This window comes from Pristis pectinata, chromosome 18 (assembly GCF_009764475.1).
Source record: "Pristis pectinata isolate sPriPec2 chromosome 18, sPriPec2.1.pri, whole genome shotgun sequence".
Lineage (NCBI taxonomy): Eukaryota > Metazoa > Chordata > Chondrichthyes > Rhinopristiformes > Pristidae > Pristis > Pristis pectinata.
Window position 1 is genome coordinate 16,659,920 of NC_067422.1, and position 13,522 is coordinate 16,673,441.

Below are 13,522 nucleotides of genomic sequence, written 5' to 3' on the forward strand. Positions count from 1 at the left end.
ATGAAAGTAATACTGATACCCTCACTGTTCATTCATGCAATGAAGTTAAAAAGGGTTGAGGGGCTTCAGATGTATGGAGAGACAAGGGAATCTTGCATTGTTCTCCTTAAAGCAGAAAAGGCTGATTCAGTAAAGGTGCTCAAATGCAAGTACCTTTGATAAAAGAAATGCTTGGAAATTTGTAGCCATTTGCACATGATTTTTATGTGCAAATAGCAATTAAAGAGTCTAGACTGCACACAGTGCCCTCTCCCTCGCCTTTCAACAATAAGCATTATGTTAAATAATTCACTGGAGTTCCTTTACTGAGTTCAGCAATGATGTGGCAGGTACAGCCCCTGGATTGAGATCCCAATGGGAACTATCGAGTTCCCGTTATAGTGCATGAATTTATATTGTAACTGGTGAAGTGTTGCTTTTCCAATTTTTGCTATTTTTTTTAGCTGTTAGTGCTGTACACTGCACACGTTTAGTGCAGCAAAGAAGGGCAATACCTAATACCTGGGCAATGAGCTGCCACCAATGGCTGGAGTGGAGACAGTAGGTGTTTGGTGTGATGTCAGTGTCAAAGGTCATAGATTTAAAATAATTGGTACAAAATGAGAGGGGGAGGGGGATAAGATTTTATTTGCCCAACAAGGTATGATTTAAAGTGATGGGCAAAAACTACAGGGGATCTCTGAGGAAAAGCTTTTTTTGCACAGTCTGTTTATGTGTCAATCAGGGCTTTTGTAGGGAATTGGACAGGCACTTGAGAGAAAGAAATCCGCAGAAATACAAGCAAAGAGTTGGGGAATGGGATTGAATGGATTGCTGAACGAAGAGTTGCCTCAGACTCAATGGCCCATTGCCCCCTTCTGGGTTGTAATGAATCTGTTATTCAATGATCTGGAATCCACAGGCCTGAATAGGTGGTAGATCAGTGCAACTTTCAAAAGCCATATGGATGAATGATTGGGAGAGAAAATAGCTGTAGGGCTGTGGGGAATGAAATGGGGAAGGTGATTGGTTGAGCAATTCTTGCATAGAAATGGAACAACACAAATTACTTGCTTCTGTACTGTAGGATTCAATGATCTTACAATTGGTCAAGGTCTTGATCCAAAATGGACACTCTGACTTCACACTAACAAGGCTCTTAGAGCAATGCTTAGTAATTTGAGCTCAAATTATTGTGCACCTAGCTTTTGAGTTGTGTGATTAGCATACTAAAGTCTCTGCTGAGATACATTTGATTTATGTGACCTGGTTTTCACAGCACCATGGAGGCAAGAGTTCTTTGATTGCAAGAAGTAGCAGAAAAAGCATAGAGTTTTATTCCAACATGAATACAGTTTCCTCATATCACCCCACTCTCACCACTCCCATTCCCTTACATGCAAGTTCACTGTAATTTTTCCTGTACCCCTGTCCTTAACCATAATGGCTTTGATTCACACATTACTTTCTTTGGATTTTTCAGGCCTACATAAAAATATTGTGTGAAGTTTCTGCACAAATGTGAACTATTTTTGCAAAGGCAGCTGGGCTTGAGGTTGAAAAGCCCTGCATAAAGAAACCATGAAATAGTGCCACCTCATTAAAACTCAACTCAGAAAAGGGTCAAGCCATCATCCAAACAAATCATTTCTCCCCGCACCCCAATGCACCATGGTGAAGGGGTTAGGTCATGATGAACGAACATATATTTGGCATCAAACAAAAAATTTCACATATACAATTTGACTGTACTGTCTTTTTGATTACAAAATAGAACTCCATGTAGAGACAGACGTTCTTTATCACCCAAGGGGTTTTATATGCGCTCAGCAGCAGGAAGAAGAATGTTGTGATGCATATATCAACCTTCCCCACTTGGTCCTAGAAGAGCTGCCTGAAATCTCCCTTCCCACCTTCTCATGTCATTCAGCTTTCCAATTACTTTGATGCCAACAAGTGGGAAAAATCAGGGGAGCAGCCACAGTGTTGCACAGCATGGGCTTGGCCAACTGGCTGCTGAACCTTCCATTCATCGGACTGTACTGTACAGTCTGTGCAGAAAAAGACTGTTGACTACAAGTCAATCAGGCAGTGGTATGCAAAGAATGTTCTTGAAGCCCTCTGGAAAAAGGAGGCGGTGGATCCTGTTGGACAATTCCCTCAACAGACTCCTCACCTGAACTCTCAAACAAACACTGGGACATGCCTGCTTGGTGGTGAGAAGAGCCCTCCTCATCAGATCCTTCATGCACAGCCAGAATCTTGAGGTGGCTGTGGTAAGGAGAAACTGCCATCTATCTCCTTCTGGACTGTGTGTCTGCCAAGAAGGTTCAGAAAGAAATGCAGTGGTCTTTGCTGAGGTTCATCCCTTGCAGCTACGTAACACAGGACACTGTTCTCTGGGCTGTTCCCAGTCACGCATACTGAGACAAAGATTGACTGCTGCTGGAAGATCATCAGCTCAGTGAAAGGCACACTTTGGTCTACCTGAAATCTGTTAGTTCTCCAGTGTGAGGAGCTGTCCATGATTGAATGCTGCCCACTGGCATATTCCCAGCTGCTGAAGTACATGCTGAAGAATGTGAAAAGCTTGTAATATGAATGTTGACATATGTATGTACAGTATTATATATTTGAAATTTTTATGAGCCAAGTATATTTTTGGGAAAAAAAAGAATTCAGCAGCCTATTGGCTCCATCTACCCCAGCAGAGCAACTCCTATCATTCTGATCTACAAAAGCAAACCTTCCTTCTTCCCAGATTCAGGAACACTTATCTTAACTCAAGAGCTGATGACATGGAGTAATGGTAATCAGCTTGACCTAAAAATGATCTCAGATTCCTTTCCTTGATGTTGTCAATACTTTTCTGTTCTACTTTTTAGGTCCTTGTTAGCCTTCCCCTCACCATTCTAACCCTTTAAACTGGCAGAGCACCTACATTCATAGCCACAATTGTGATGCTCACAGCTACTTTACAGGGTATAACCAGTAAGATGCAATGCAATCCATTGCTGCAACACAACATCATGGTTAGTGATCAAACTAATAATCAGCAAAAAACACCAGATCAGAATGTCAAACGAGCTGGGAATTTGAACTCCAACTTCTATGCTTGAGCTCTACTGCAGTGTAGAAAATTGTTAATATATTTAACTTTAGTTGGCAGTAATTGACATTTGGCACAAGAGAGAAAAACAGAAGAAAGCAGAGAATGTGAAAAGCCTATTTGGCTTGTCAGTCCTTACCTTCCACAGAACATGTGTGGCACACCTGATAATGAGAGACCACACCCACCAATTTAATTACGTCGAGTAAATTGCATCAAAGGCAGATCTCCAGAATAATTATGCCTTCCTGTACCACAGTGTTCAATCTTAATCTACAAACCCAGCCCCACAGCACAGATATGCACACAGGTAATTTGTCATTTCATATCTTTTACAACGCTTATTGTCCGCAATTCTAAGGCTAACTAAATATTTGGCAATTTTCTTTGAGTGAGTTCTCAATCAGCCTGTTGATTTTGTTTCATTCATTGGAGTAGTAAGTTCTTTTCTGTTGTGTTTCCCACAATTAACTCTGGTGGTTCTGAAGAAAATTAATTATATTAGACAACATAAAAGACTGTTAGTGCGAAAAAAAAGCACATTTAGTCCATCGACCATGTGCCAGATCTATCAGTCCCATTCTTCTGTTCCTTCTCAGCACTCTGTAAATTATCCCCCTTCAAACTTATCCAATTCCTTTCAAAAGTTACTCCTGAAGAAGCTTCTATTTTAAGCAAGTTTACATATGTGCTTTAGACAGCAATATCCATGACATGGCAACTTGCTGCGTAAAGATAATTTTCATAATCCCCACTCTTGGTTCTTTAGCTGATGAATAGCAAGTTTGATGGTACGATGTTCAACACTCTTCATATTTTTAAATAACATAAGAACCTAATTGAAAGTAATTGCTTTCTTAGGTACATTGTTAGAAAATGGTGGAAGATAGAAATTGTTGAAATTATTCCATTGGAAGATTTGGAATTCATCACTATGTTGCAGGTAGATGGTGTCATGCTGTATGTGTGGAATATTCACCACGTGTTGCATTCAGTTACCATCCATCATTGGAAAGGAGCCTGAAATAGGCATTAAGCTGCTGATTTGCAAAGTCATTGGTGAACACCCAATTTATTAGCCAGTACAGCATACCAGGCACGGGATGTGTAGCTGTACACTATATGGCATACTGGAACTACCAGTGTTCAGGTAATTTTGAGAAACAAGCACTGTACATTCTAATTTCCAGAGCACTGGCTTTGTTATTAGTCAGCTTAGGGGCAATGTGGATAATTATGTCATGACCACTGGAATACTTTACTCCCAATGTGAGAGGTTGCAGCCTCTCTTTGAGTATATGAAGAGGCTGTTCCTCAAGTTCTGAAGTTCTGGCCGAAGTTCAGCCCCAAGCTCCTGAGCTTCTGCTACCTGATGAGAAGGGTTGACTGGGGGATGGCCTTGTCAGCCTTCTCCTGGATCTGGCCAAGATGGCCAATTACAGGTCCAGGCAGTGGGCCACTGAAGGCTCCATGCAGATTGGGTGAATCAAGTTGGTCGAGGCTGTCTTGAGGAGGACTTCATAGAATGCATCTGTGATAGCTTTCTTGAACAGCATGTTAGTGAACCTACAAGGGAAAATGCTATCTTATATCTGGTCCTGTTCAATGAGACAGGTAAAATTAATGATCTTGTAATTAGGGATACTCTTGGAAAGAGTGATCATAGTATGACTGAATTTCTCAAACAAATAGAGAGTGCAATAGTTCGATGTAAAACCAGTGTATTATGCCTAATCAAGGGAGACTACAGAAAGATGAGGGAGGAGTTGGACAGCGTAGACTGGAAACACAGGCTATATGGTGGGACAGTTGAGGAACAGTGGAAGACTTTCAAAGAGATTTTTCACGGTGCTCAACAAAAGTATATTCCAGTTAAAAGCAAGGATAGTAAGGGTGGGGAGAGCCAGCCTTGGATAACTAAGGAAATAAAAGAAGGCATCAAGCTAAAAGCTCATGCATACAAAGTCACCAAGAGTAGTGGGAGACTGGAAGATTGGGAAAACTTTAAAAAGCAACAAAGAACCACTAAGCAAGCAATAAGGAAAGGGAAGATAGATTATGAAAGTAAAATAGCACAAAATATAAAAACAGATAGTAAAAGTTTTTGTAATTATATAAAGCAGAAAAGAGTGGCTAAAGTGAACGTAGGTCTCTTGGAAGATGAGAAGGGGGAATTAATATTGGGTAATGTGGAAATAGCCGAGGCCTTGAATGACTATTTTGCGTCAGTCTTCATGGTGGAGGACATGTCTATCATGCCAAAGAGAGATGTTATGAATGCGATGGGAGGTGAGGACCTCAATACAATTGCTGTCATTAAAGAGGTAGTGATGAGCAAACTAGAGGGCTTAAAGGTAGACAAGTCCCCTGGTCCTGATGGGATGCATCTCAGAGTACTGAAAGAAATGGCAGAAGTTACAGTAGAGGTGTCTGTGATAATTTACCAAAATTCTGTGGACTCGGGGCAGGTCCCGGCAGATTGGAAGACAGCGAATGTCACGCAACTGATTAAAAAAGGATGTAGGCAAAAGGCAGGTAACTGTAGGCCAGTTAGCTTGAAGTCTGTAGTCAGGAAAATGCTTGAAGCTATTATTAAGGAAGAAATAGTGAGACTTCTGGATAGAAGTGGTTCCATCAGGCAGACACAGCATGGATTCAGGAAGGGCAGGTCCTGTTTGATAAACTTATTGGAGTTCTTTGAGGATATAATGAGCGCAGTGGGTAGAGGGTAACTGGTGGATGTTGTACACTTGGATTTCTAGGAAGTGTTCAATAAGGTGCCGCATAAAAGACTTATCCATAAGATAAGGATGCATGGAGTTAGGGGTAATGTATTAGCACGGATTGAAGATTGGTTAATGAACTGAAGGCAGAGAGTTGGGATAAATGGGTGTTTCTCTGATTGGCAATCAGTGGTGAGCAGGGTGCCGCAGGGGTCAATGCTGGGCACGCAAATGTTCATGATATACATTAACTATTTGGAAGAGGGGACTGAGTGTAGAGTATCCAAGTCTGCTGATGACACTAAATTGAGTGGAAAAGCAAATTGTGCAGAGGATGCGGAGAGTCTGCAGAGAGATATAGATAAGTTAAATGAGTGGGCAAGGGCCTGGCAGATGGAGTACAATGTTAGTAAATGCAAGGTCTAGAAGATCAGATTATTATTCAGATGTTGAAAGACTGCAGCATGCTGTTGTGCAGAGGGACTTGGGAGTGCTTGTCCATGAATCTCAAAAGGTTAGTTTGCAAGTGCAACAGGTTATCAAGAAGGCAAATGGAATGTTGGCCTTTATTGCTAGAGGGATTGAATTTAAGAGCAGGGAGGTTATGCTGCAACTGTACAGGGTACTGGTGAGGCCGCACCTGGAGTACAGCGTGCAGTTCTGGTCTCCTTACTTGAGGAAAGATATACTGGCTTTGGAGGTGATGCAGAGAAGGTTCACCAGGTTGATTCCGGAGATGACGGGGTTAGCCTATGAGGAGAGAATGAGTCGCCTGGGACTATACTCACTGGAAGAATGAAAGGGGGTCTTATAGAAACATATTAAATTATGAAAGGGATAGATAAAATAGAGGCAGGAAGGTTGTTTCTACTGGTAGGTTAGACTAGAACTAGGGGACATAGCCTCAAGATTCGGGGGAATAGATTTAGGATGGAGATGAGGAGAAACTGCTTTTCCCAGAGAATAGTGAATCTGTGGAATTCTCTGCCCAGGGAAGCAGTCAAAGCTACATCATTAAATATATTTAAGACACAGTTAGACAGATTTTTGCATAGTAGGGGAATTAAAGGTTATGGGGAAAAGGCAGGTAAGTGGATCTGAGTCCACAGCCGGTTCGACCATGATCTTATTGAATGGCGGAGCAGGCTCGACGGGCCAGATGGCCTACTCATGCTCCTATTTCTTCTGTTCTTATGTGAATTGACTGTACCTGGTGGTCCTGGAGAGGAAGATGCAGTGCACTGGCTTGCTGGAGGCCTTCCAGGATTGATGCACACTGCACTACAGAGGCTGAAGTGTATCCCAAGCAGCGAACACTGCATTTTAATTAAAATGTTGCAAATGTAAGTTAGTCTTTAAACAAAATAATACTGTAACATCTTCAGCATGACCAGTAACAACAGAGAATAACTCACTGAAGTGCAAGTTGTCCTTGTTGATGGTCTAAATAAATAAAATGGTAGCTTTACATTGATGAGGCGGTTGTTCTCAACTGAAACATGTTACAGGAGTCAGTGATCAATGAGCAAGATAGGAATGACTCAGGTTCAGTAACGCTTATCAAACTGTGGTTATTTTGGGAGGATTAGGGATATGTGACTCAAAATCTCACCATTTAATTTAAAGACCTGAAAAATAATTTGGAAAGCAATAAAGTATTAAAGCATTTACATAAAAAAGTGAAAGCAAGCAAGCAAGCTTTGTAATCTCCCAGCAGGTGGTAAATGAGATCACTGGTTAAATCTCACTAGTTATGTTGATTTGAAAGTAGACCTGCAAATAACATCTAGTCTGCTTCAATTCAGATGTTGCAAGAATGGATCCTTTGTACATGCTGAGAGATTTTTGTTTTGTTGAAGAAAGGCCTTTGGCATTAAAGGAAGTTTTACTTCTCCTGAGGGATAATGGGTTCAGGCTCTCCACATAAACCAGAGCTCAGAATGATCAGCCTGAATTCAATCAATTAAATTTTAATTACTGGGTTTTCATCAACTTCACAACCAGTAACATTCACCAAACTTCTTTAGCCAGGGGCCAAAGTTCAAAGCACCCTCTATCATACAACTTCTGAACCAAGTCCCTCAGGAGATCAGTCCATCAGCAGGTTGGGGAGAAGATTTGAAGCCAGACTTCTTTGTGCCTCCAACACAAATTACTGCTGAAATACAACAAAGGATGGAATGTAGAAGCTACTGGCTAGATCATTCTGTCAAGCTTTCCTTTGGAAAGTCAGCACTGTTGCACACAAACATGTGGCTCTCTGTTGGTTTGGATTAGTGACGGCATTCAGATAAGATTCTCAATTTGTCATACAAAGCACGCGCATTAATAGCCTGGGTGACAACACCTGAGTTCATACCAGTTAAAAGGGCTAATAAAAGCCTTTATTACGTTACACATCACAATTCAATTTATGGGCAACACAGGCTTCATCATTTCTAAGTGCAAAAAAGATGATGAGCATGTGAAGGTAAAGCCCATTGTTGCTATTCTATTTTCCCAATAAACCTGAAGCACACAAAAAAAGGCAAGAGCTTACATATCCCTCACAACAGAAACTCATTCCAAAGAGGTATTATCTCTGGGACACACAGATAATGAGGGGTGGTTAGAACAATGATTTCAATCTTGGTGTTAAATCAAACCAAGTTCATTCCCAAATGTTAGGATCAAAATACCATGTGTGGTAGTAGGATTATTTTAAACTTTAAACTCCATGATGTTCTTTAATGCCTACAGAGATATATCTGGGTCCCCTCTTACATCATTTAAAATATTTCGACCGAATCTATTTCATTCCAATGCAATTTTTTGAACCTCAACAGAACCAGATCACACTAGAGCAAGTAATGAACAACCACATTTTCTTCAGCTTCATTCTGAAAACAATTGTAATACTGGAATCCTTTTGTCTGCTTTGTAACCTTTTATCTCCCCTGAATTTAACCCTATTCCCTTAGCTGATTCCAGCAGTCTGGATTTTCTGTGAATAATCAGTTGAATAAGCAGTAGATAGGTAGGAGGTGTGTGAAAAGGAATCCTTCCCCAACGTTTCATTTCCTCCCCCTCTCTAAAGTGGCTGTTGAACAATCAGAAATTGAGGGGATGGGGGATACGTTTCCATGGCTCTGGGCCAGGAGAGAAAACTCACCGGATTCAATCAAAGCTTGGAAATACAATGTTGCCTGATCTCTGGTACTATGCTCAATCTTAGCACACTCCATGACAAAATAAGAGCCACACACAATTAGATTTCCTAGTTGGATATTGCGACGCTATAGATATAAGTTCCTCTATAACCAAATGGACTGTAGAGGATCAGTTGCCTATCACACTCATCTCCAGATACTTGGTTCCATTGACTTCAATGGAACAGAAAATTGGAAAGGCCACCACAACAGTCACTAGAGTTAATAAAATGCTTGCAAGTGAGGATGAACTTTAACTTTCAAAAAAGGATAGTCAGAACCAAGTATAATAAACACCAATTAAGTTCTTGAAACTTACCTTTTTTAGTTGTCAAGCAGATGTTTAAAAAATTATGATTCTAAACTTTGAGAATGATTGCAATGATTGTGAGGCACTATTTATTCGGAGCTTTGTCAAGAGTCACAGACTGGATTGCACTTAGTTCCAATTAAGTCAGTATTCATCAAATTCTGTTGTCTTCTGCTCACTGAGGACTATTTCCCACAAACCATTGTTTTTGACAAAGCCCCCTGCTTGGAATTTCAACCATTTGTTCAGGCTTTAATGTGATTGGTTATTTTTTACAAACGGAACTACCTTCATTGAATCAGTTTGTGTTTGATATTGGCGTACACCAATGACATTACTGACTGGTTTTAAGGAATTATGCAAACAAGCCCACTGTGTCGCATGGAGGGAGGGAAGAGAGGCAATTTGTACCAGTAAAGGTCCAATTAAAGTGGGTCTTCCAGTGTGGGAATGCCATCACTGCACTGAAAATGAATGGTGATGAGTCTGTGCGATAATGAGGACCACCACAGCGTAACCAATGGCTTTATCTTCTGCAGTAATGGAGGATTTTCAATAGTCCTAAGTTGCATTAGATACCACAGTAAGTGGTCTGACAATAGCACATTGGACTCTTGAAGAGTGAAACACTTATTTTAGCTTGTTGGAGAATATGTTCCAAGATTTCAACATCATGAATGCACCAAAATGCTAAAATAATGTTGACATTACAGTGAGATCAAGTACAATGCCTTGAGACAGAGTTACTGCAGGTAATATATTTCTTGCTGTTTCTGATACTGATAAAATAAAAGTCATAATTATTTAATAATTTTGTATTTTGGAAGTGATCTAATCATTGGATCTTCAACTTCATGGGCTGCAAGTACACTCTTTGAGTGGGCTAAGTCTTTTCTTTCTTCCTTAGTTACTGGGAGGCTGTGCATCAATGCGGACATTAATTTTTTAGCCAGCAGGTATCCTTACTGCTGAATCAGATAAATAAGAATTCAGCTCGTGGTCTAAGCTGCAAATCTGTAAAACCCAACATCAACAATTTCTGTTTATGTGCTGCTCATTTAACATTGTAAAACAAGGTAAGGTGCAATGTCAGGCTAAATCCAACACTGTGTCACATGAGGAGATATTAGAACACAAGACCAACAGGACGGCCAATGAGTTTAGTTTTAAAGACCCTCTTTAGGGTAGAGAAGCAGCAAAGCAGGGAGGCTTTGGAAGGAAGTCCAGGGGTTGGGGTCTTGGCAACTGGCTCTAAGATAGTCAGAAAATATGCTACTATTAATATCCATTAACAAAATGTATAAGGAGCACTTCCAACCTTTATCCCAGGTGTGCCTCAGATAAGGGTCAAGGCCCATGGCACTTGAACAAGTGCTGACCCTGATCTTTAGCATTAAGTTCATGGAGATGGGCTGCAGGAAGACTCACACAACCGACATCCTTGTTGTCCGGCAGCCTACATTAAAGCACTCTGCATCAATACCCCTGGCACTTTTTTATATCCACCATCATCAGTAAATCCATGGAAGGAGAAGAGATTCTCTTGCATAGCCAAGTAGACTTGTGCTCCATCAGTCTGCAAACTCTGAGCAAAACACCTTTACTCTGAAACTGTTCTAGCAATGCCAAGGTTAATAATCTTGAACTCCACATAAACTACAGGTATAATTATGAAAGGAACGCTACATTAGTTGAAAATCACAAATACCAGTAAAATCCAGAAATGGTGATGGTGACTGTGAAACAACAGGCTTGTTGTACAAACCCACTGAGTTAATTGATGTTGCTCAACTGCCATTTGAAATGGCTCAGCAAGCCAGTTGGCTCAGGAGTTAATTACATATAGCCAATGAATGTCAACCTTCCAAATGATGTCCAAATTCCATGAACAATGATATGAAAAAAAGACGAGATACAGGATGACCGATGTCCTTGGCTGCTTTGTGGGAAAACCCTAGAACGCTATACTCAATTAAAAACAAAACAGCAGGGTATGTAATAAAGCAAAAATGGTAACAAAATGAGATGAAAGGGTTGGACTCACCCCACAAAAATAATCTATTTTGTTTGTGCAATCTCCACCATTAATGCAATAAAGAGCCAAAGCAGTGGTTATCACTGCACATTTGATGAATTAGCAGTACATTGAGTATTTTGCTGAAATTGGCAAATTTGGTATGTTGGATTGTGAATTCTGACTGACCAGTGTCCTAAATAGAAATCAGTTTCTGAGAGGATTAGCTTGAATTTCCTGCTCTTTGAGGTTTCATTTAAATCTAGCTTCTGCCAATTATGTTCTAGAACTGTAAGTTTTACTTGTTATAAAAATAGCAGAGAGAATGAATTGCATTTATATAGCAACTTTCACATCATTTTTAGAAAGGTACAAAGTGCTTACAGGGCAGTAAAGAACATTTTTTTGAAATGTAGTCACTGTTCTAATGGAAACCATTTTATACAGAACAATCTTCCACAAACAGCAATATGATAATGAACTGACAGTTATTTTTTGTTTATAAGTGCTGGCTGAAGAATAACTGTTTGCTCTTCTTCAGAACCTACCAAGGGAGCTTTTCTGTCTACTTGAGAGGCATTCAAGGCCTGGGTTTAATGTCCAAACCAAAAAAAAACCTTCAACAATGAAGCACACCTTCAGTATGTATGGGAATGTAAGCCTAGATTTTTGCTTGTGATTCAGGACTGGGATTTGAACCCAAAACATATTGATTTAAAAGCAAGAGAGCTACCAACTGTTCCAAAGCTGATACAACTTAAAGTTGGAAAGAGTCCTTATTTTTATTAATGCTTAGGTAGGTTCTGTTTCGAATATCCCATAATTCCAGGCCAGAATTTCTCCTGATCTGGAGTGTTTGGCGTTACCCTGGATATAGGACAGAACAGGAATCTTAAAACAGGAAACAATCCACTTACTTAGCTTTTTTGCTGTCACACTTCTCAAGTTCACTAAGTTGTCCGAGAGAAGACAGGACAGTGGAAAGGTGTTTGCGTTTCCTAGGTCGCCCAGGCCCACGTCTTGCTGGACTCCTTGAGTTTTCATCCCTCCTATTAACCAGAAACAAATGAAGCTATCAACTCACTTCATAATGTGTTTCCTCATCATCCTTTATCACAGGTCATCTGCCAACCAGAAGGGTATACTGTCTGGACCATAAGTTCCTCCACTATGGTGTTGTGTTGGTTATATTACTGGAATAGTATCTAGAAGCTTGGACTATTAATCCAGGACATGAATTTGATTCCGACCATGACTATTTTAAACTCATTGTGGAAGTGTCAGTAATGGAGACCTTTAAGCTGCTAGACTGTGATAAAAGTGCATCTGGTTCAAAGAAGGAAACTAGCCTCCTTACCTGGTCTGGCCTAAATGTGACCCCAGAACTAACTATATGATTGACTCTTAACTTCACTCTGAAACAGACTAGCGAGCCACATACTTCAGGCCACAGAGAAGGGAATTTGGGATGAACAATAAATGCTGACATGGACAGCATTGTCCATATCCTAAGATTAAAGTAATAATGAGGTATAAAATCTTTTTATTTTGCTGTGATTTAGATTGTCACTCAGGAACATGCCAACTGTGTGGATCCAGAACTGGCTTGCCCATAGAAGTCAGAGGGTGATGGTTGAAGGGATTTATTTGGGCTGGAGGGCTGTGAGTAGTGGTGTTCCGCAGGGATCTGTACTGGAACCTCTGCTGTTTGTGATGTACATGAATGACCTGGATGAGTAAGTTGATGGGTGGGTTAGTAAGTTTGCCAATGACACCAAGATTGGTGGAGTTGTGAATAGTGTAGAAGACTGGCGACGTGATATAAATCAGTTGCAGATTCAGGCAGAGAAATGGCAGATGGAATTTAACCCGGACAAATGTGAGGTGTTGCACCTTGGTAGGACTAATGTCAAGAGGCAGTACACTCTTAAGTGCAAGACCCTTAACGGTGCTGAAGAGCAGAGAGACTTTGGGGTGACAACACAAGTTGACAGGGTGGTTAAGAAAGCTTATGGAATGCTTGCATTTATTAATCGGGGTATTGAGTACAGGAGTCAAGAAGTTATGATGCATCTCTACAGAACTCTGGTTAGGCTGCATTTAGAGTATTGCATGCAATTCTGGTCGCCTCACTACAGGAAGGATATCGAGGCTTTAGAGAGGGTGCAGGTGAGGTTTACTAGGATGCTGCCTAGATTA

The 13,522-nt window shown here is 40.6% G+C and overlaps 1 protein-coding gene across 4 annotated transcripts in view; it reads right to left on the reverse strand.

Annotated features, from left to right (window-relative positions):
• Positions 1-13,522, reverse strand: part of LOC127580156 (BAH and coiled-coil domain-containing protein 1-like) — a 251,414-nt gene that overhangs the window by 72,712 nt on the left and 165,180 nt on the right. For all 4 annotated transcript variants that reach the window (XM_052033375.1, XM_052033374.1, XM_052033376.1 and 1 more), the window contains one exon: positions 12,241-12,372. In XM_052033375.1, coding sequence (XP_051889335.1) covers positions 12,241-12,372 — 132 coding nt within the window. The remainder of the gene's footprint in view (positions 1-12,240; positions 12,373-13,522) is intronic.